Source organism: Bombina bombina, chromosome 1, assembly GCF_027579735.1.
Source record: "Bombina bombina isolate aBomBom1 chromosome 1, aBomBom1.pri, whole genome shotgun sequence".
In the NCBI taxonomy this organism is placed as follows: Eukaryota; Metazoa; Chordata; class Amphibia; order Anura; family Bombinatoridae; genus Bombina; species Bombina bombina.
In genome coordinates, this window is record NC_069499.1 from 327,182,670 (window position 1) to 327,204,893 (window position 22,224).

The window sequence follows — 22,224 nt, forward strand, 5'->3', positions numbered from 1 at the left end:
TTTCCCAGAAGGGCATCAACTTGCTGCACTGCCACCAGATATGTGAGAAAGTCCCTTTCTGCCCACATCCCCTCCAGCATTTGTCATTTGCCTTACTAAACATGTATTGAATTCTTGTAGGGGTTAAATACCAACGCATCATGATCTTGATGTTCGTTTCTAGAGCTTTGTAGGAGTGGGCTGATTTTGCCAAGACTTTAAATCTTGTTTTCCAGGTTTTACTTGATGTTTCGGAATCCAGTTCCCTATCCCAGCCTGTGACATAACTAGGTAGTGTGGAATTTTTACAACTCAGGAGCAGTTTATATATAACGGATATGAGTCTCTTGGGGACTATGTCGCTGACACAGATTTTTTTTTAAACGTGGTGAGTTCACGTGTCAGACTGCTATTATGTTTATGTCTAAGTATGAAATGGAACATTTGATGATATCTTATCCATGGTTTTAAAAAACCATCACCTAAATGTTCTATCTGAGCCTTGGGCAGGGGTTTCACATTATGTGTTAAAAGATAAATGGGGAGTGCATTAGAGAATTGTTTTTTTGTTGCTTTTTGGGATTCCCCACCTACAGGGAATTCCTGAAGATTAAGCAGAGTGCATAGGGGCGAATATCTGGATGACAATGTGGGGTATTTTTTGCGCAGGTAGGTCCAGTCTAACCATGTCATGTTTATGGTAGAAGATAGTGAAATTGTAGATTTATGAGCTACTTCTGGGTTCCAACATAAAACTCCCAAATTATTTGTGTTTGTCAAGTCATTTGCCAACTGTGTCCATTTCTTACAATTAACTGCCCTAGAGGAGGTCAGTTCGACCACCTTTTGTAAGGATATTGCTTGCTTATTGGTTATCAAGTCTGGGACCCCCAATCCCCCTTCTATGGTTGGTGTATATAGAGTTTGTTTGTTTATCCTGGGAGGTCTACGTCTCCAAATATAGTCATTAATAATGGCTTGTAGAGTATGAATTTCGTGTATTGCCCCTTTCAGTGGCAAGGTTTGTAACAAGTACAGTGCTTTTGGTAGTAGTGCCATTTTTACCGCTTGTAATCTCCCCAGCCAGGATAAATGTTTAGGTAGCCGAAATACCAATGTTTTTTTAATGATGTTAAATACTTTCTTGCTCATAGTGTTATATGAGCTAACAAAGTTCAATCTTGTGTGGCTAGGTGTAGCTTGCCTGACTGAGCGGCTTTTTAAAGAGTTCTCAATTTCTTCCAATTCTTGAGCATTGTAGCCCCTACTGACAAATTTACTCTTCATGTTATTGGGTCTGACACTATTCTCTCTATTCTCAACAACTGAGACTTAGACACACTTTGAAAAACTCGTGGGGGATGGAAGCTATTCCTATGTAAAAGGGTGTTCCTATCAGTTGGCTTCACAAAAAGGTCAGTAGTTAATCCACCATCTTTTTTATAGACCATTGTGTCCAGAAATTCCACTGGAATGTCCAAGTCCATTTTACTACTGAATTTTTTTTTAAAAAGGGACTGCATTTTCAATGCTAAGTCTGAATTCAGTCAGTGTCTCAGGGGGCCCCGCCACACGATGAACAAATCATCTATGTAGTGGAACTAACCATGGCAATATTGGGAGTATAGTGGATTTGTGTACACGTCTTTCTTCAGGGGCATCCATCACCAAACAGGCATAGGATGGGACCACATTAGACCCCATCGTTGTGCCTGTTTTTGCATGAAAAATTGTTTTTTAAACAAAAAGAAATTATTAGTTAACACCAAGGTTAACAAATAAATAAGCCATTCTTGTTGTACCCCATTATACAACTTACTTTTAGATAAAGCTTCTTCCATACAGCCAATTCCCACATTTTGGTGAATGACCGTGTAGAGAGAGGTCACATACCAAGTGGCCAAGATGACATTGTCATCCATGTAATTGATGTTATCAATTTTTTCAATAAACTGTATTGTGTCTCTGATGTAAGATTTGCCTTGTGTGACAAGTGGTGTCACACTTTTATCCAAAAATCTGGCAGTAGGGCTTAAGAGAGAGCCTATACCGGCCACTATGGGCCTACCAGGTGATAGCTCCATCCACCTTAGGGACAGATCCCCACAATTCTAGCTGAGAATCAGGAACTGGGAACAATTTCTTAAACGAAGGAGGAGAGAAAGATGAACACGTCTCTCCCATTCATTTTTTATAATATTCGCCATTTTTACGGGAACCGGAAAAGTCTGGAGCACCACCCTGTCCTCATAAACTTTATCACGCTTAGGAATAGAAGGTTCCTCCGGTAACTTCGGTTCCAGAACCTCTAGAGTAGCCAACACCTCTTTTAAAAAAAATGCGTAAGTGCTCCATCCTAAAGTCTGGTTCCTCCGCAGACGGAGGTTTAGAGGCCACAGATTCCGACCCAGAGAAAGAGTCCTCCGAAGTATCGGAGTCCTCTGCCGCAGCGGATAATCTAGTCTCAGATATATCCAGCGGAGTAGATGACCCCTGGGAAGGATAGCAATGTTTAACATATCGCTTGCGCCTAGCAGTGCAAGGTAAAGCACTGAAGGCCGCAGACACCGCCGTTTGCAACTAATCAGCAAAATCTGGAGGCCACAGGGCCCCACCCGCAGGATTCGTAGTGCACTGGGGAGCTTCATGTGTAAACGGAGATGATTGTAGGGAAAGAAGCTCGCCAGTTTTAATGCATACATCCTGTCTTAGTTCTCGTCCACAGTAGTCTCTGCCAAAATTAGTTCAGATAAGGCGGCATACCAATATGAGGCTGCGCCAGCGAACGCCACCATACTAGCCAACGGTTGCCATAGAAGACCTTTGTGAAGAAAAAACATAATTTATGTAAGAACTTACCTGATAAATTCATTTCTTTCATATTAGCAAGAGTCCATGAGCTAGTGACGTATGGGATATACATTCCTACCAGGAGGGGCAAAGTTTCCCAAACCTCAAAATGCCTATAAATACACCCCTCACCACACCCACAAATCAGTTTAACGAATAGCCAAGAAGTGGGGTGATAAGAAAAAAGTGCGAAAGCATAAAAAATAAGGAATTGGAATAATTGTGCTTTATACAAAAAAATCATAACCACCACAAAAAGGGTGGGCCTCATGGACTCTTGCTAATATGAAAGAAATGAATTTATCAGGTAAGTTCTTACATAAATTATGTTTTCTTTCATGTAATTAGCAAGAGTCCATGAGCTAGTGACGTATGGGATAATGACTACCCAAGATGTGGATCTTTCCACGCAAGAGTCACTAGAGAGGGAGGGATAAAATAAAGACAGCCAATTCCTGCTGAAAATAATCCACACCCAAAATAAAGTTTAATGAAAAACATAAGCAGAAGATTCAAACTGAAAACGCTGCCTGAAGTACTTTTCTACCAAAAACTGCTTCAGAAGAAGAAAACACATCAAAATGGTAGAATTTAGTAAAAGTATGCAAAGCAGACCAAGTTGCTGCTTTGCAAATCTGATCAACCGAAGCTTCATTTCTAAACGCCCAGGAAGTAGAAACTGACCTAGTAGAATGAGCTGTAATCCTTTGAGGCGGAGTTTTACCCGACTCGACATAAGCATGATGAATCAAAGATTTCAACCAAGATGCCAAAGAAATGGCAGAAGCTTTCTGGCCTTTTCTAGAACCGGAAAAGATGACAAATAGACTAGAAGTCTTTCGGAAATTCTTAGTAGCTTCAACATAATATTTCAAAGCTCTAACAACATCCAAAGAATGCAATGATTTCTCCTTAGAATTCTTAGGATTAGGGCATAATGAAGGAACTACAATTTCTCTACTAATGTTGTTGGAATTCACAACCTTAGGTAAAAATTCAAAAGAAGTTCGCAACACTGCCTTATCCTGATGAAAAATCAGAAAAGGAGACTCACAAGAAAGAGCAGACAATTCAGAGACTCTTCTGGCAGAAGAGATGGCCAAAAGGAACAAAACTTTCCAAGAAAGTAATTTAATGTCCAATGAATGCATAGGTTCAAACAGAGGAGCTTGAAGAGCCCCCAGAACCAAATTCAAACTCCAAGGAGGAGAAATTGACTTAATGACAGGTTTTATACGAACCAAAGCTTGTACAAAACAATGAATATCAGGAAGATTAGCAATCTTTCTGTGAAAAAGAACAGAAAGAGCAGAGATTTGACCTTTCAAGGAACTTGCGGACAAACCTTTATCTAAACCATCCTGAAGAAACTGTAAAATTCTCGGAATTCTAAAAGAATGCCAGGAAAAATGATGAGAAAGACACCAAGAAATATAAGTCTTCTAGACTCTATAATATATCTCTCTAGATACAGATTTACGAGCCTGTAACATAGTATTAATCACAGAATCAGAGAAACCTCTTTGACCAAGAATCAAGCGTTCAATCTCCATACCTTTAAATTTAAGGATTTGAATTCCTGATGGAAAAAACAGAATTTATGTTTACCTGATAAATTACTTTCTCCAACGGTGTGTCCGGTCCACGGCGTCATCCTTACTTGTGGGGATATTCTCTTCCCCAACAGGAAATGGCAAAGAGCCCAGCAAAGCTGGTCACATGATCCCTCCTAGGCTCCGCCTACCCCAGTCATTCGACCGACGTTAAGGAGGAATATTTGCATAGGAGAAACCATATGGTACCGTGGTGACTGTAGTTAAAGAAAATAAATTATCAGACCTGATTAAAAAAAACCAGGGCGGGCCGTGGACCGGACACACCGTTGGAGAAAGTAATTTATCAGGTAAACATAAATTCTGTTTTCTCCAACATAGGTGTGTCCGGTCCACGGCGTCATCCTTACTTGTGGGAACCAATACCAAAGCTTTAGGACACGGATGAAGGGAGGGAGCAAATCAGGTCACCTAAATGGAAGGCACCACGGCTTGCAAAACCTTTCTCCCAAAAATAGCCTCAGAAGAAGCAAAAGTATCAAACTTGTAAAATTTGGTAAAAGTGTGCAGTGAAGACCAAGTCGCTGCCCTACATATCTGATCAACAGAAGCCTCGTTCTTGAAGGCCCATGTGGAAGCCACAGCCCTAGTGGAATGAGCCGTGATTCTTTCGGGAGGCTGCCGTCCGGCAGTCTCGTAAGCCAATCTGATGATGCTTTTAATCCAAAAAGAGAGAGAGGCAGAAGTTGCTTTTTGACCTCTCCTTTTACCGGAATAAACAACAAACAAGGAAGATGTTTGTCTAAAATCCTTTGTAGCATCTAAATAGAATTTTAGAGCGCGAACAACATCCAAATTGTGCAACAAACGTTCCTTCTTTGAAACTGGTTTCGGACACAGAGAAGGTACGATAATCTCCTGGTTAATGTTTTTGTTAGAAACAACTTTTGGAAGAAAACCAGGTTTAGTACGTAAAACCACCTTATCTGCATGGAACACCAGATAAGGAGGAGAACACTGCAGAGCAGATAATTCTGAAACTCTTCTAGCAGAAGAAATTGCAACTAAAAACAAAACTTTCCAAGATAATAACTTAATATCAACGGAATGTAAGGGTTCAAACGGAACCCCCTGAAGAACTGAAAGAACTAAGTTGAGACTCCAAGGAGGAGTCAAAGGTTTGTAAACAGGCTTAATTCTAACCAGAGCCTGAACAAAGGCTTGAACATCTGGCACAGCTGCCAGCTTTTTGTGAAGTAACACAGACAAGGCAGAAATCTGTCCCTTCAGGGAACTAGCCGATAATCCTTTTTCCAATCCTTCTTGAAGGAAGGATAGAATCTTAGGAATCTTAACCTTGTCCCAAGGGAATCCTTTAGATTCACACCAACAGATATATTTTTTCCAAATTTTGTGGTAAATCTTTCTAGTTACAGGCTTTCTGGCCTGAACAAGAGTATCGATAACAGAATCTGAGAACCCTCGCTTCGATAAGATCAAGCGTTCAATCTCCAAGCAGTCAGCTGGAGTGAAACCAGATTCGGATGTTCGAACGGACCCTGAACAAGAAGGTCTCGTCTCAAAGGTAGCTTCCAAGGTGGAGCCGATGACATATTCACCAGATCTGCATACCAAGTCCTGCGTGACCACGCAGGAGCTATCAAGATCACCGACGCCCTCTCCTGATTGATCCTGGCTACCAGCCTGGGGATGAGAGGAAACGGCGGGAACACATAAGCTAGTTTGAAGGTCCAAGGTGCTACTAGTGCATCCACTAGAGCCGCCTTGGGATCCCTGGATCTGGACCCGTAGCAAGGAACTTTGAAGTTCTGACGAGAGGCCATCAGATCCATGTCTGGAATGCCCCACAGCTGAGTGACTTGGGCAAAGATTTCCGGATGGAGTTCCCACTCCCCCGGATGCAATGTCTGACGATTCAGAAAATCCGCTTCCCAATTTTCCACTCCTGGGATGTGGATAGCAGACAGGTGGCAGGAGTGAGACTCCGCCCATAGAATGATTTTGGTCACTTCTTCCATCGCTAGGGAACTCCTTGTTCCCCCCTGATGGTTGATGTACGCAACAGTTGTCATGTTGTCTGATTGAAACCGTATGAACTTGGCCCTCGCTAGCTGAGGCCAAGCCTTGAGAGCATTGAATATCGCTCTCAGTTCCAGAATATTTATCGGTAGAAGAGATTCTTCCCGAGACCAAAGACCCTGAGCTTTCAGGGATCCCCAGACCGCGCCCCAGCCCATCAGACTGGCGTCGGTCGTGACGATGACCCACTCCGGTCTGCGGAATGTCATCCCTTGTGACAGGTTGTCCAGGGACAGCCACCAACGGAGTGAGTCTCTGGTCCTCTGATTTACTTGTATCTTCGGAGACAAGTCTGTATAGTCCCCATTCCACTGACTGAGCATGCACAGTTGTAATGGTCTTAGATGAATGCGCGCAAAAGGAACTATGTCCATTGCCGCTACCATCAAACCGATCACTTCCATGCACTGCGCTATGGAAGGAAGAGGAACGGAATGAAGTATTTGACAAGAGTTTAGAAGTTTTGTTTTTCTGGCCTCTGTCAGAAAAATCCTCATTTCTAAGGAGTCTATTATTGTTCCCAAGAAGGGAACCCTTGTTGACGGAGATAGAGAACTCTTTTCCACGTTCACTTTCCATCCGTGAGATCTGAGAAAGGCCAGGACAATGTCCGTGTGAGCCTTTGCTTGAGGAAGGGACGACGCTTGAATCAGAATGTCGTCCAAGTAAGGTACTACAGCAATGCCCCTTGGTCTTAGCACAGCTAGAAGGGACCCTAGTACCTTCGTGAAAATCCTTGGAGCAGTGGCTAATCCGAAAGGAAGCGCCACGAACTGGTAATGCTTGTCCAGGAATGCGAACCTTAGGAACCGATGATGTTCCTTGTGGATAGGAATATGTAGATACGCATCCTTTAAATCCACTGTGGTCATGAATTGACCTTCCTGGATGGAAGGAAGAATAGTTCGAATGGTTTCCATCTTGAACGATGGAACCTTGAGAAACTTGTTTAAGATCTTGAGATCTAAGATTGGTCTGAACGTTCCCTCTTTTTTGGGAACTATGAACAGATTGGAGTAGAACCCCATCCCTTGTTCTCTTAATGGAACAGGATGAATCACTCCCATTTTTAACAGGTCTTCTACACAATGTAAGAATGCCTGTCTTTTTATGTGGTCTGAAGACAACTGAGACCTGTGGAACCTCCCCCTTGGGGGAAGCCCCTTGAATTCCAGAAGATAACCTTGGGAGACTATTTCTAGCGCCCAAGGATCCAGAACATCTCTTGCCCAAGCCTGAGCGAAGAGAGAGAGTCTGCCCCCCACCAGATCCGGTCCCGGATCGGGGGCCAACATTTCATGCTGTCTTGGTAGCAGTGGCAGGTTTCTTGGCCTGCTTTCCCTTGTTCCAGCCTTGCATTGGTCTCCAAGCTGGCTTGGCCTGAGAAGTATTACCCTCTTGCTTAGAGGACGTAGCACTTTGGGCTGGTCCATTTCTACGAAAGGGACGAAAATTAGGTTTATTTTTTGCCTTGAAAGGCCGATCCTGAGGAAGGGCGTGGCCCTTACCCCCAGTGATATCAGAGATAATCTCTTTCAAGTCAGGGCCAAACAGCGTTTTCCCCTTGAAAGGAATGTTAAGTAGCTTGTTCTTGGAAGACGCATCAGCTGACCAAGATTTCAACCAAAGCGCTCTGCGCGCCACAATAGCAAACCCAGAATTCTTAGCCGCTAACCTAGCCAATTGCAAAGTGGCGTCTAGGGTGAAAGAATTAGCCAATTTGAGAGCATTGATTCTGTCCATAATCTCCTCATAAGGAGGAGAATCACTATCGACCGCCTTTATCAGCTCATCGAACCAGAAACATGCGGCTATAGCTACAGGGACAACGCATGAAATTGGTTGTAGAAGGTAACCCTGCTGAACAAACATCTTTTTAAGTAAACCTTCTAATTTTTTATCCATAGGATCTTTGAAAGCACAACTATCCTCTATGGGAATAGTGGTGCGTTTGTTTAAAGTGGAAACCGCTCCCTCGACCTTGGGGACTGTCTGCCATAAGTCCTTTCTGGGGTCGACCATAGGAAACAATTTTTTAAATATGGGGGGAGGGACGAAAGGAATACCGGGCCTTTCCCATTCTTTATTAACAATGTCCGCCACCCGCTTGGGTATAGGAAAAGCTTCTGGGAGCCCCGGGACCTCTAGGAACTTGTCCATTTTACATAGTTTCTCTGGGATGACCAACTTGTCACAATCATCCAGAGTGGATAATACCTCCTTAAGCAGAATGCGGAGATGTTCCAACTTAAATTTAAACGTAATCACATCAGGTTCAGCTTGTTGAGAAATGTTCCCTGAATCAGTAATTTCTCCCTCAGACAAAACCTCCCTGGCCCCATCAGACTGGGTTAGGGGCCCTTCAGAACCATTATTATCAGCGTCGTCATGCTCTTCAGTATCTAAAACAGAGCAGTCGCGCTTACGCTGATAAGTGTTCATTTTGGCTAAAATGTTTTTGACAGAATTATCCATTACAGCCGTTAATTGTTGCATAGTAAGGAGTATTGGCGCGCTAGATGTACTAGGGGCCTCCTGAGTGGGCAAGACTCGTGTAGACGAAGGAGGGAATGATGCAGTACCATGCTTACTCCCCTCACTTGAGGAATCATCTTGGGCATCATTGTCATTGTCACATAAATCACATTTATTTAAATGAATAGGAATTCTGGCTTCCCCACATTCAGAACACAGTCTATCTGGTAGTTCAGACATGTTAAACAGGCATAAACTTGATAACAAAGTACAAAAAACGTTTTAAAATAAAACCGTTACTGTCACTTTAAATTTTAAACTGAACACACTTTAATACTGCAATTGCGAAAAAACATGAAGGAATTGTTCAAAATTCACCAAATTTTCACCACAGTGTCTTAAAGCCTTAAAAGTATTGCACACCAAATTTGGAAGCTTTAACCCTTAAAATAACGGAACCGGAGCCGTTTTTAACTTTAACCCCTTTACAGTCTCTGGTATCTGCTTTGCTGAGACCCAACCAAGCCCAAAGGGGAATACGATACCAAATGACGCCTACAGAAAGTCTTTTCTAAGTATCAGAGCTCCTCTCACATGCGACTGCATGTCATGCCTCTCAAAAACAAGTGCGCAACACCGGCGCGAAAATGAGGCTCTGCCTATGATTTGGGAAAGCCCCTAAAGAATAAGGTGTCTAAAACAGTGCCTGCCGATATTAGTATATCAAAATACCCAGAATAAATGATTCCTCAAGGCTAAATATGTGTTAATAATGAATCGATTTAGCCCAGAAAAAGTCTACAGTCTTAATAAGCCCTTGTGAAGCCCTTATTTACGATCTTAATAAACATGGCTTACCGGATCCCATAGGGAAAATGACAGCTTCCAGCATTACATCGTCTTGTTAGAATGTGTCATACCTCAAGCAGCAAGAGACTGCTCACTGTTCCCCCAACTGAAGTTAATTGCTCTCAACAGTCCTGTGTGGAACAGCCATGGATTTTAGTGACGGTTGCTAAAATCATTTTCCTCATACAAACAGAAATCTTCATCCCTTTTCTGTTTCTGAGTAAATAGTACATACCAGCACTATTTCAAAATAACAAACTCTTGATTGAATCATAAAAACTACAGTTAAACACTAAAAAACTCTAAGCCATCTCCGTGGAGATGTTGCCTGTACAACGGCAAAGAGAATGACTGGGGTAGGCGGAGCCTAGGAGGGATCATGTGACCAGCTTTGCTGGGCTCTTTGCCATTTCCTGTTGGGGAAGAGAATATCCCCACAAGTAAGGATGACGCCGTGGACCGGACACACCTATGTTGGAGAAAAGGACCTTGCGACAGAAGGTCTGGTCTTAACGGAAGAGTCCACGGTTGGCAAGAGGCCATCCGGACAAGATCCGCATACCAAAACTTGTGAGGCCATGCTGGAGCTACCAGCAGAACAAACGAGCATTCCTTCAGAATCTTGGAGATTACTCTTGGAAGAAGAACTAGAGGCGGAAAGATATAGGCAGGATGATACTTCCAAGGAAGTGATAATGCATCCACTGCCTCCGCCTGAGGATCCCGGGATCTGGACAGATACCTGGGAAGTTTCTTGTTTAGATGAGAAGCTATCAGATCTATTTCTGGAAGTTCCCACATTTGAACAATCTGAAGAAATACCTCTGGGTGAAGAGACCATTCGCCCGGATGCAACGTTTGGCGACTGAGATAATCCGCTTCCCAATTGTCTATTCCTGGAATATGAACCGCAGAGATTAGATAGGAGCTGGATTCCGCCCAAACCAGAATTCGAGATACTTCTTTCATAGCCAGAGGACTGTGAGTCCCTCCTTGATGATTGATGTATGCCACAGTTGTGACATTGTCTGTCTGAAAACAAATGAACGATTCTCTCTTCAGAAGAGGCCAAGACTGAAGAGCTTGTGCTGTCAGAGACCCCCACACAGCTCCCCAACCTGTAAGACTTGCATCTGTTGAAATTACAGTCCAGGTCGGAAGAACAAAAGAAGCCCCCTGAACTAAACGATGGTGATCTGTCCACCACGTCAGGGAGTGTCGTACAATCGGTTTTAAAGATATTAATTGAGATATCTTTGTGTAATCCCTGCACCATTGGTTCAGCATACAGAGCTGAAGAGGTCGCATGTGAAAACGAGCAAAGGGGATCGCGTCCGATGCAGCAGTCATAAGACCTAGAATTTCCATGCATAAGGCTACCGAAGGGAATGATTGTGACTGAAGGTTTCGACAAGCTGAAATCAATTTTAGACGTCTCTTGTCTGTCAAAGACAGAGTCATGGACACTGAATCTATCTGGAAACCCAAAAAGGTTACCCTTGTCTGAGGAATCAATTAACTTTTTAGTGAATTGATCCTCCAACCATGATTTTGAAGAAACAACACAAGTCGATTCGTATGAGATTCTGCTAAATGTGAAGACTGAGCAAGTACCAAGATATCGTCCAAATAAGGAAATACCACAATACCCTGTTCTCTGATTACAGATAGAAGGGCACCGAGAACTTTTGTAAAAATTCTTGGAGCTGTTGCTAGGCCAAACGGCAGAGCCACAAACTGGTAATGCTTGTCTAGGAAAGAGAATCTCAGAAACTGATAGTGCACTGGATGAATCGGAATATGCAGATATGCATCCTGTAAATCTATTGTAGACATATAATGCCCTTGTTGAACAAAAGGCAGGATAGTCCTTACAGTTACCATTTTGAATGTTGGTATCCTTACATAACGATTCAATATTTTTAGATCCAGAACTGGTCTGAAGGAATTCTCCTTCTTTGGTACAATGAAGAGATTCGAATAAAACCCCAGCCCCTGTTCCAGAACTGGAACTGGCATAATTACTCCAGCCAACTCTAGATCTGAAACACATTTCAGAAATGCTTGAGCTTTCGCTGGGTTTACTGGGACACGGGAAAGAAAGAATCTCTTTGCAGGAGGTCTTATCTTGAAACCAATTCTGTACCCTTCTGAAATAATGTTCTGAATCCAAAGATTGTGAACAGAATTGATCCAAATTTCTTTGAAAAAACGTAATCTGCCCCCTACCAGCTGAGCTGGAATGAGGGCCGCACCTTCATGTGGACTTAGAAGCTGGCTTTGCTTTTCTAGAAGGCTTGGATTTATTCCAGACTGGAGATGGTTTCCAAACTGAAATTGCTCCTGAGGATGAAGGATCAGGCTTTTGTTCTTTGTTGAAACGAAAGGAACGAAAACGATTATTAGCCCTGTTTTTACCCTTAGATTTTTTATCCTGTGGTAAAAAAGTTCCTTTCCCACCAGTAACAGTTGAGATAATAGAATCCAACTGAGAACCAAATAATTTATTACCCTGGAAAGAAAGGGAAAGTAGAGTCGATTTAGAAGACATATCAGCATTCCAAGTTTTAAGCCATAAAGCTCTTCTAGCTAAAATAGCTAGAGACATAAACCTGACATCAACTCTGATAATATCAAAAATGGCATCACAGATAAAATTATTAGCATGTTGAAGAAGAATAATAATGTTATGAGAATCATGATCTGTTACTTGTTGCGCTAAAGTTTCCAACCAAAAAGTTGAAGCTGCAGCAACATCCGCCAAAGATATAGCAGGTCTAAGAAGATTACCTGAACACAAATAAGCTTTTCTTAGAAAGGATTCAATTTTCCTATCTAAAGGATCCTTAAAGGAAGTACCATCTGCCGTAGGAATAGTAGTACGTTTAGCAAGGGTAGAGATTGGCCCCATCAACTTTAGGGATTTTGTCCCAAAACTCTAATCTGTCAGACGGCACAGGATATAATTGCTTAAAACGTTTAGAAGGAGTAAATGAATTACCCAATTTATTCCCTTCCCTGGAAATTACTTCAGAAATAGCATCGGGAACAGGAAAAACTTCTGGAATAACTACAGGAGATTTAAAGACCTTATCTAAACGTTTAGATTTAGTATCAAGAGGACCAGAATCCTCAATTTCTAATGCAATTAGGACTTCTTTAAGTAAAGAACGAATAAATTCCATTTTAAATAAATATGAAGATTTATCAGCATCAACCTCTGAGACAGAATCCTCTGAACCAGAAGAGTCATTAGAATGAGAATGATGATGTTCATTTAAAAATTCATCTGGATAAAGAGAAGTTTTAAAAGACTTTTTATGTTTACTAGAAGGAGTAATAACAGACATAGCCTTCTTAATAGATTCAGAAACAAAATCTCTTATGTTATCAGGAACACTCTGAACATTAGATGTTGATGGAACTGCAACAGGTAATGGTATTTTACTAAAGGAAATATTTTCTGCATTAACAAGTTTGTCATGACATTTAATACAAACAACAGCTGGAGGAACAGCTACCAAAAGTTTACAGCAGATACACTTAGCTTTGGTAGTTCCAGCACCAGGCAGCGACTTTCCTGAAGTATCTTCTGGCTCAGATGCAACATGAGACATCTTGCAATATGTAAGAGAAAAAACAACATATAAAGCAAAATTGATCAAATTCCTTAAATGACAGTTTCAGGAATGGGAAAAAATGCCAAAGAACAAGCTTCTAGCAACCAGAAGCAATGAAAAATGAGACTTAAATAATGTGGAGACAAAAGCGACGCCCATATTTTTTTAGCGCCAAATAAGACGCCCACATTATTTGGCGCCTAAATGCTTTTGGCGCCAAAAATGACGCCACATCCGGAACGCCGACATTTTTGGCGCAAAAGAACGTCAAAAATGACGCAACTTCCGGTGACACGTATGACGCCGGAAACAGAAAAGATTTTTTTGCGCCAAAAAAGTCTGCGCCAAGAATGACGCAATAAAATGAAGCATTTTCAGCCCCCGCGAGCCTAACAGCCCACAGGGAAAAAGTCAAATTTTTTAAGGTAAGAAAAAATGATTGATTCAAATGCATCATCCCAAATATGAAACTGACTGTCTGAAAATAAGGAATGTTGAACATCCTGAGTCAAGGCAAATAAATGTTTGAATACATATATTTAGAACTTTATAAAAAAAGCGCCCAACCATAGCTTAGAGTGTCACAGAAAATAAGACTTACTTACCCCAGGACACTCGTCTACATGTTGTAGAAAGCCAAACCAGTACTGAAACGAAAATCAGCAGAGGTAATGGTATATATATATATATATATATATATATATATATATATATATATATATATATATATATATATATATATATAAGAGTATATCGTCGATCTGAAAAGGGAGGTAAGAGATGAATCTCTACGACCGATAACAGAGAACCTATGAAATAGACCCCGTAGAAGGAGATCATTGCATTCAAATAGGCAATACTCTCCTCACATCCCTCTGACATTCACTGCACGCTGAGAGGAAAACCGGGCTCCAACTTGTTGCGGAGCGCATATCAACGTAGAATCTAGCACAAACTTACTTCACCACCTCCATAGGAGGCAAAGTTTGTAAAACTGATTTGTGGTGAGGGGTGTATTTATAGGCATTTTGAGGTTTGGGAAACTTTGCCCCTCCTGGTAGGAATGTATATCCCATACGTCACTAGCTCATGGACTCTTGCTAATTACATGAAAGAAATCTTCCTTAAGTACCACTCCAATTTCCTATCCATGGGGTCCTTAAAAGAGGTACTATCCTCCAGAGGAATCTTAGTTCTCTTAGCCAATGCAGATATAGCTCCATCCACCTTAGGAATAGCACGCCAGAGCTCATGCACAGAGTACGCGACAGGAAACATTTTCTTAAAAACAGGAAATGGGGTAAAGGGAATACCCGGTTTATCACATTCCTGAGAAATAATATCCAACATACGATCTGGAACAGAAAATAATACCACAGATCTAGGCTTGACATCAAAAACCCTGTTCAGTTTAGTAACCTTAGGAGTCTCAGAAATTTTAGGTTCTGAGTCCTCCAGAGTAGCCAGAACCTCCTTAAACAGTAAACGGAGGTGCTCGAGTTTAAATCTAAAAACAGAATTTATGTTTACCTGATAAATTTCTTTCTCCTACGGTGTATCCGGTCCACGGCTTCATCCTTACTTGTGGGATATTCTCTTCCCCTACAGGAAGTGGCAAAGAGAGCACACAGCAGAGCTGTCCATATAGCTCCCCTCAGGCTCCGCCTCCCCAGTCATTCGACCGACGGTTAGGAGAAAAAGGAGAACCATAAGGTGCAGTGGTGACTGTAGTTTACAAAAAAATAAATTTAAACCTGACCAAAATGCCAGGGCGGGCCGTGGACCAGATACACCGTAGGAGAAAGAAATTTATCAGGTAAACATAAATTCTGTTTTCTCCTACATTGGTGTATCCGGTCCACGGCTTCATCCTTACTTGTGGGAACCAATACCAAAGCTTTAGGACACAGATGAAGGGAGGGAACAAGTCAGGTAACCTAAACGGAAGGCATCACTGCTTGCAAAACCTTTCTCCCAAAAATAGCCTCCGAAGAAGCAAAAGTAATGAATTTGTAAAATTTGGCAAACGTATGCAGTGAAGACCAAGTTGCTGCCTTACAAATCTGTTCAACAGAAGCCTCATTCTTGGAAGCCCATGTGGAAGCCACAGCTCTAGTAGAGTGAGCTGTAATTCGTTCAGGAGGCTGCCTTCCAGCAGTCTCATAAGCCAACCGGATGATGCTTTTCAGCCAGAAAGACAGAGAGGTCGCAGTCGCCTTTTGACTTCTCCTCTTGCCAGAATAGACGACAAACAAGGACGATGTTGGTCTGAAGTCTTTAGTTGCTTTTAGATAAAACTTTAAAGCACGAACCCCATAGCTACAAAAAAACAAAACTTTCCAAGATAGTAACTTAATATCTATGGAATGTAGAGGTTCAAACGGAACCCCTTGAAGAACTGAAAGAACTAAATTTAGACTCCATGGAGGAGCCACAGGTCTGTACAACCCCTGAATATCTGGCATGGCTGCCAGACGCTTGTGTAACCAAACAGACAGAGCAGATATCTGTCCCTTAAAAGAACTAGCTGACAGACCTTTCTCCAATCCTTCTTGGAGAAAAGATAGTATCCTTGGAATCCTAATCTTACTCCATGAGTAACCCTTGGATTCGCACCAGCAAAGATATTTCCGCCATATCTTATGGTAAATTTTCCTGGTGACAGGCTTTCTAGCCTGGATCAGAGTATCTATAACTGATTCCGGAACCCCACGTTTAGCTAGAATCAAGCGTTCAATCTCCAAGCAGTCAGTTGCAGAGAAACTAGGTTTGGATGTTCGAATCGACCTTGAATTAGAAGGTCCTGCCTCAAAGGCAGCTTCCATGGTGGAACCGATGACATATTCACCAGGTCTGCATACCAAGTCCTGCGTGGCCACACAGGAGCTATTAGAATTACCGAAGCCTTCTCCTGCTTGATCCTGGCTACTAGCCGGGGGAGAAGTGGAAACGGTGGAAAGACATAAGCTAGATTGAACGACCAAGGCGCTACTAAGGTATCTACCAATGTCGCCTTGGGATCTCTGGACCTGGACCCGTAACGTGTAACTTTGAAGTTCTGACGTGACGCCATCAGATCCAGATCTGTAATGCCCCATAGCTGGGTCAGCTGAGCAAAAAAACCTCCGGGTGGAGTTCCCACTCCCCCGGATGGAAAGTCTGAAGACTCAGATAATCGGCTTCCCAGTTGGCCACTCCTGGGATGTGAATTGCTGATAGATGGCAGGAGTGATCCTCTGCCCATTTGATGATCTTGGATACCTCCCTCATCGCCAGGGAACTCTTTGTTCCCCCCTGATGATTGATGTACGCAACAGTCAAGTTGTCCGACTGAAAACTGATGAATTTGGCCTCCGCTAGTTGAGGCCATGCCTGGAGCGCATTGAATATTGCTCTCAATTCCAAAATGTTTATCGGGAGAAGAAATTCTTCCCGAGACCATAGACCCTGAACCTTCAGGGACTTCCAGACCGCGCCCCAGCCTAAGAAGCTGGCGTCGGTCGTGACAATGATCCACTTCGGTCTTCGGAAACTCATTCCCTGAGACAGGTGATCCTGAGACAACCACCAGAGGAGTGAGTCTCTGGTTTGCTGGTCCATCTGAATCTGGGGAGAAAAATCTGCATAATCCCCAATTCATTGTTTGAGCATGCACAGTTGCAATGGTCTTAAATGAATTCGAGCAAAAGGAACCACGTCCATTGCCGCAACCATTAGTCCTGTTACCTCCATGCACTGAGCTATGGAGGGTTGAGGAATGGATTGAAGAACTCGACAAGTGTTCAAAAGTTTTAATTTCCTGACCTCTGTCAGAAAGATTTTCATTTCTACCGAGTCTATTATTGTTCCCAGGAAGGGAACCCTTGTGAACGGGGACAGAGAACTTTTTTCTATGTTCACCTTCCACCCGTGAGACCTTAGAAAGGCTAGAACAATGTCCGTATGAGCCCTTGCTTTGTGAAAAGACGACGCCTGTATTAAATGTCATCTAGTTAAGGTGCTACTGCAATGCCCTTTGGCCTTAGCACCGCTAGAAGGGACCCTAGCACCTTTGTGAAAATTCTCGGAGCAGTGGCCAATCCGAAGGGAAGAGCCACGAACTGGTAATCCGAATGGTTTCCATTTGGAATGATGGAACTCTGAGTAATTGGTCTAGGATCTTTAAATCCAGAATTGGCCTGAAAGTTGCTTCCTTTTTGGGAACTACAAACAGGTTTGAGTAAAATCCCAGTCCTTGTTCTGCTGTTGGAACTGGGTGTATCACTCCCATTTTTAAAAGGTACTCTACGCAATGTAAGAATGCCTGTCTCTCTATCTGGTCTAAAGATAAGCGAGACAAGTGGAACCTTCCCCTTGGAGGAAGGTCCTTGAATTCTAGAAGATACCCCTGAGAGACAATTTCTAGTGCCCAGGGGTCCGGAACATCTCTTGCCCAGGCCTGAGCAAAGAGAGAAAATCTGCCCCCTACTAGATCTGGTCCCGGATCGGGGGCTACCCCTTCATGCTGTCTTGGTAGCAGCAGCAGGTCTTTTGGCCTGTTTACCCTTGTTCCAGCCTTGCAATGGTTTCCATGCTGGTTTGGGCTGGGGTGCGTTACCCTCTTGCCTAGTGGCTGTAGAGGTAGAAGCCGGTCCGTTCCTGAAATTGCGAAAGGAATGAAAATTAGACTTATTTTTAACTTTGAAAGGTCTATCCTGTGGAAGGGCATGGCCCTTTCCCCCAGTGATATCTGAAATAATTTCTTTCAACTCTGGCCCGAATAGGGTCTTACCTTGAAAGGAATATTAAACAATTTTGTTTTGGACGACACATCCGCCGACCACGATTTTAGTCAAAGCGCTCTACGCGCCACTATTGCGAAACCAGAATTTTTCGCCGCTAATTTAGCTAACTGAAAAGCGGCATCTGTAATGAAAGAATTAGCCAACTTCAGGGCGTGAATTCTATCCATGACTTCATCCTAAGAAGTCTCCTTCTGGAGCGAGTTTTCTAATTCCTCAAACCAAAAAGCAGCTGTAGTGGTTACAGGAACAATGCAAGAAATTGGTTGAAGAAGAAAACCTTGTTGAACAAAAATTTTCTTAAATAAACCTTCTAATTTTTTATCCATAGGATCTTTGAAAGCGCCACTGTCTTCTATTGGTATAGTTGTGCGCTTAGCTAGCTTTGAAACTGCCCCCTCTACCTTAGGGACCGTCTGCCACGCGTCCCTTCTGTGGTCAACAATGGGGAACATTTTCTTAAATATAGGAGGGGGAACAAAAGGTACACTATATCCGCCACCCTCTTAGGTATCGGAAACGCATCAGTGTGTACTGGGACCTCTAAGAATTTATCCATTTTACACAATTTTTCTGGGACCACCAAAGGGTCACAATCATCAAGAGTAGCCAGGACCTCCTTAAGTAGAGCGCGGAGGTGTTCTAGCTTAAATTTAAATGCTATGGTATCAGGCTCTGCCTGCTGAGAAACTTTTCCTGTGTCAGAAATTTCTCCCTCAGACAAGCCCTCCCTCACCGCCAAGTCAGATTGATGTGAGGGCACTACAGATAAATTATCCTCTGCGTCTACTTGCTCATTTTCTGTATTTAAAACTGAGCAATCACGCTTCCTAGGAAAGCTGGCAGTTTGGATAAAAATGCTGCGATAGAATTATCCATTACTGCTGCTAACTGTTGCATAGTAATCGCAATTGGTGCGCTAGATGTACTGGGCATCGCCTGCGCGGGCATAGCTGGTGTTGACACAGAAGGAGAGGAAAGCAAGCTATTTTTACTACCTTCAGCTAAAGAATCATCTTGGGCTATATTTTTAAGTGTGATTGTACTGTCCTTAAGCTGTTTGGACGCTATGGCACACTTCACACATAAATTTAATGGGGGAACCACCTTGGCCTTTGGACATACAGAACATAGGCTATCTGAAGACTCAGACATGTTTAACAGACTTAAACAGAACTATAATGCAATAAAAATTATTTTTGACAAAAACGTTACTGTCTCTTTAAATAATTAAAAAGCACACTTTTTTACTGAAATATCAAAAAACCATGAAATAAACATCTGATTTTAATGAAATTTTCACCACAGAGTCTTAATGCTTTGAAAAGATTGCACACAAATTTTCAGATCAATTAACCCCTTAATGCACACTTTTTTACTGAAACATCAAAAAAAAACATGAAATAAACATCCGATTTTAATGAAATTTTCACCACAGAGTCTTAATGCTTTGAAAAGATTGCACACAAATTTTCAGATCAATTAACCCCTTAATGCACACTTTTTTACTAAAACATAAAAAAAAAACATGAAATAAACATCCGATTTTAATGAAATTTTCACCAGAGTCTTAATGCTTTGAAAAGATTGCACACAAATTTTCAGATCAATTAACCCCTTAATGCCCAAACCGGAGTTAATAACCGTTATTAACCAGTTAACACACTACAGTACTAGCCACAGCTTCTCACTGTAGCCTTTACCTTCATTAGGGATTATTTTAGCAGGAAATAAGCCTCCCTGGAGTCTTTTATGATGCCTCTTGACTCCCCACATGAAGCTGCATGGATTGCCTAGGCAAAAACAACTGCACAATTTAGGCCTAAAAATTAGGCCTCCTCCCTCTTCATTCTAGAGTGGAGGGGCCTTTCTGACTAGATTTAGGTGTCCAAATAAGTGCCAGGACGAAATTAAACCCCAAAAGTGTTTTAAAGTCTGAAAAAACACCTTATTTATAGTGAAAAACATGCTAAAAAGCAATCGATTTTAAAGCCCACAATAGTGTCAACCAGCATAGAGCCCTAAATATAAGCCATCATTTTATACAGAGTCTATAAGAAAAAAATGGCTCACCAATCCCAGAGGGAATTTCTGACAGTCTTCTAGCATTACTTGGTCTTGTTAGAAAAATGACTGATCATACCTGAAGCAGTTAAGCCTGCAAACTGTTCCCCCCAACTGATGTTCTCTGGTTAACAGTCCTGCGTGGGAACAGCAATGGATTTTAGATACTGGTGCTAAAATCATATTCCTCTTAGCAGAAATCTTCATCACTTTCTGCTGTAGAGTAAATAGTACAAACCGGCACTATTTTAAAATAAACTCTTGATAGAAGAAATAAAAAACTACAACTAACACCACATACTCTTTACCACCCCCGTGGAGATGCTACTTGTTCAGAGCGGCAAAGAGAATGACTGGGGAGGCGGAGCCTGAGGGGAGCTATATGGACAGCTCTGCTGTGTGCTCTCTTTGCCACTTCCTGTAGGGGAAGAGAATATCCCACAAGTAAGGATGAAGCCGTGGACCGGATACACCAATGTAGGAGAAACTAACCTCCTCTGAGTCTACAGTACTAACCACAGTAGAAATTGATTTAGAAATTTAACCCTCAGAGGCTGCTTAAGAATTGTGATCCTCAGATAATTGGGATAAACTGACCAAGGCAATCTTGGCGTTAGAAGATATTTCTGACTTAGAGGATATATTCTTAGATTTTCTTTTTCTCTTACCCGAGATAGGTAAGGCACTCAGGGCCGCAGACACAGCTGAGGTAAGCTGCACTGCAAAATCACCTGGAAAAATACTCCCCCAGGCACAGACCGAGTAGAACTGCAGGGCCCTGCTTGTGTATCTGCTAGGGACGGGGACTGAGGAGAAAGTTGAGGCATGTCAAGGACAACATAATTCTGAGAGGCAGAGGGCTCTGAGGGGTTAAAATTTTGAGCACAGGCAGAATCTTTATTTTTAGACTTCAACATATTTGTTACACAAGTGGAGCAAAATTGCACAGGAGCAATCAATCACCTGGGCCTCTAAACAATATACACATTTATCAAAAGTGACAGATACATTTTGGTCTGTATCCATTTTGTCCATATGGGTATATCAAGATAAATATATATATGCTATCAATCCTGCAACTTTCACTTGCTCCTTTCACTAGCTCTTTAAGAAGCGCTAATCTGCAGGGGGGGGGGGGGGGAATGGCACCGCTATATTCCCAGCCGATGCTGGAGTAAACTCGCTACCTACTGTAACACAAGAGTAACCACAACACTCCATTAAGACTCTTCACGTTGAGAGCTATGGAGATCACCGCTGAATATGCCGCTTCAGGCGGAAGGGGACGTGTGACCGTCACGTGACAGCATCAGAAAAGGAAATGCAACAGCAGTTGAAAGCGAACGAAAATATGATGCACTATACAAATAAAACTGATATTCTGATAAATTTCATGCCCAAAAAGTAAAAACATAATTTATGCTTACCTGATAAATTCCTTTCTCCTGTAGTGTAGTCAGTCCACGGGTCATCCATTACTTATGGGATTATATCTCCTCCCTAACAGGAAGTGCAAGAGGATCACCCAAGCAGAGCTGCTATATAGCTCCTCCCCTCTACGTCATACCCAGTCATTCGACCGAAACCAAACGAGAAAGGAGAAACTATAGGGTGCAGTGGTGACTGGAGTTTAATTTAAAATTTAGACCTGCCGTAAAAACAGGGCGGGCCGTGGACTGACTACACTACAGGAGAAAGGAATTTATCAGGTAAGCATAAATTATGTTTTCTCCTGTTAAGTGTAGTCAGTCCACGGGTCATCCATTACTTATGGGATACCAATACCAAAGCTAAAAGTACACGGATGACGGGAGGGACAGGCAGGACCTTTACACGGAAGGAACCACTGCCTGAAGAACCTTTCTCCCAAAAACAGCCTCCGAAGAAGCAAAAGTGTCAAATTTGTAAAATTTTGAAAAGGTGTGAAGTGAAGACCATGTTGCAGCCTTGCAA

The 22,224-nt window shown here is 42.3% G+C and overlaps 1 protein-coding gene across 1 annotated transcript in view; it reads right to left on the reverse strand.

Annotated features, from left to right (window-relative positions):
- The window catches only part of MAP3K2 (mitogen-activated protein kinase kinase kinase 2), a gene marked incomplete in the record, with an annotated part of 657,765 nt that overhangs the window by 264,269 nt on the left and 371,272 nt on the right, over nucleotides 1-22,224 (reverse strand). The window contains 1 exon segment of the mRNA XM_053712317.1: nucleotides 5,598-5,611. Within this exon segment, the coding sequence (XP_053568292.1) occupies nucleotides 5,598-5,611 (14 nt within the window).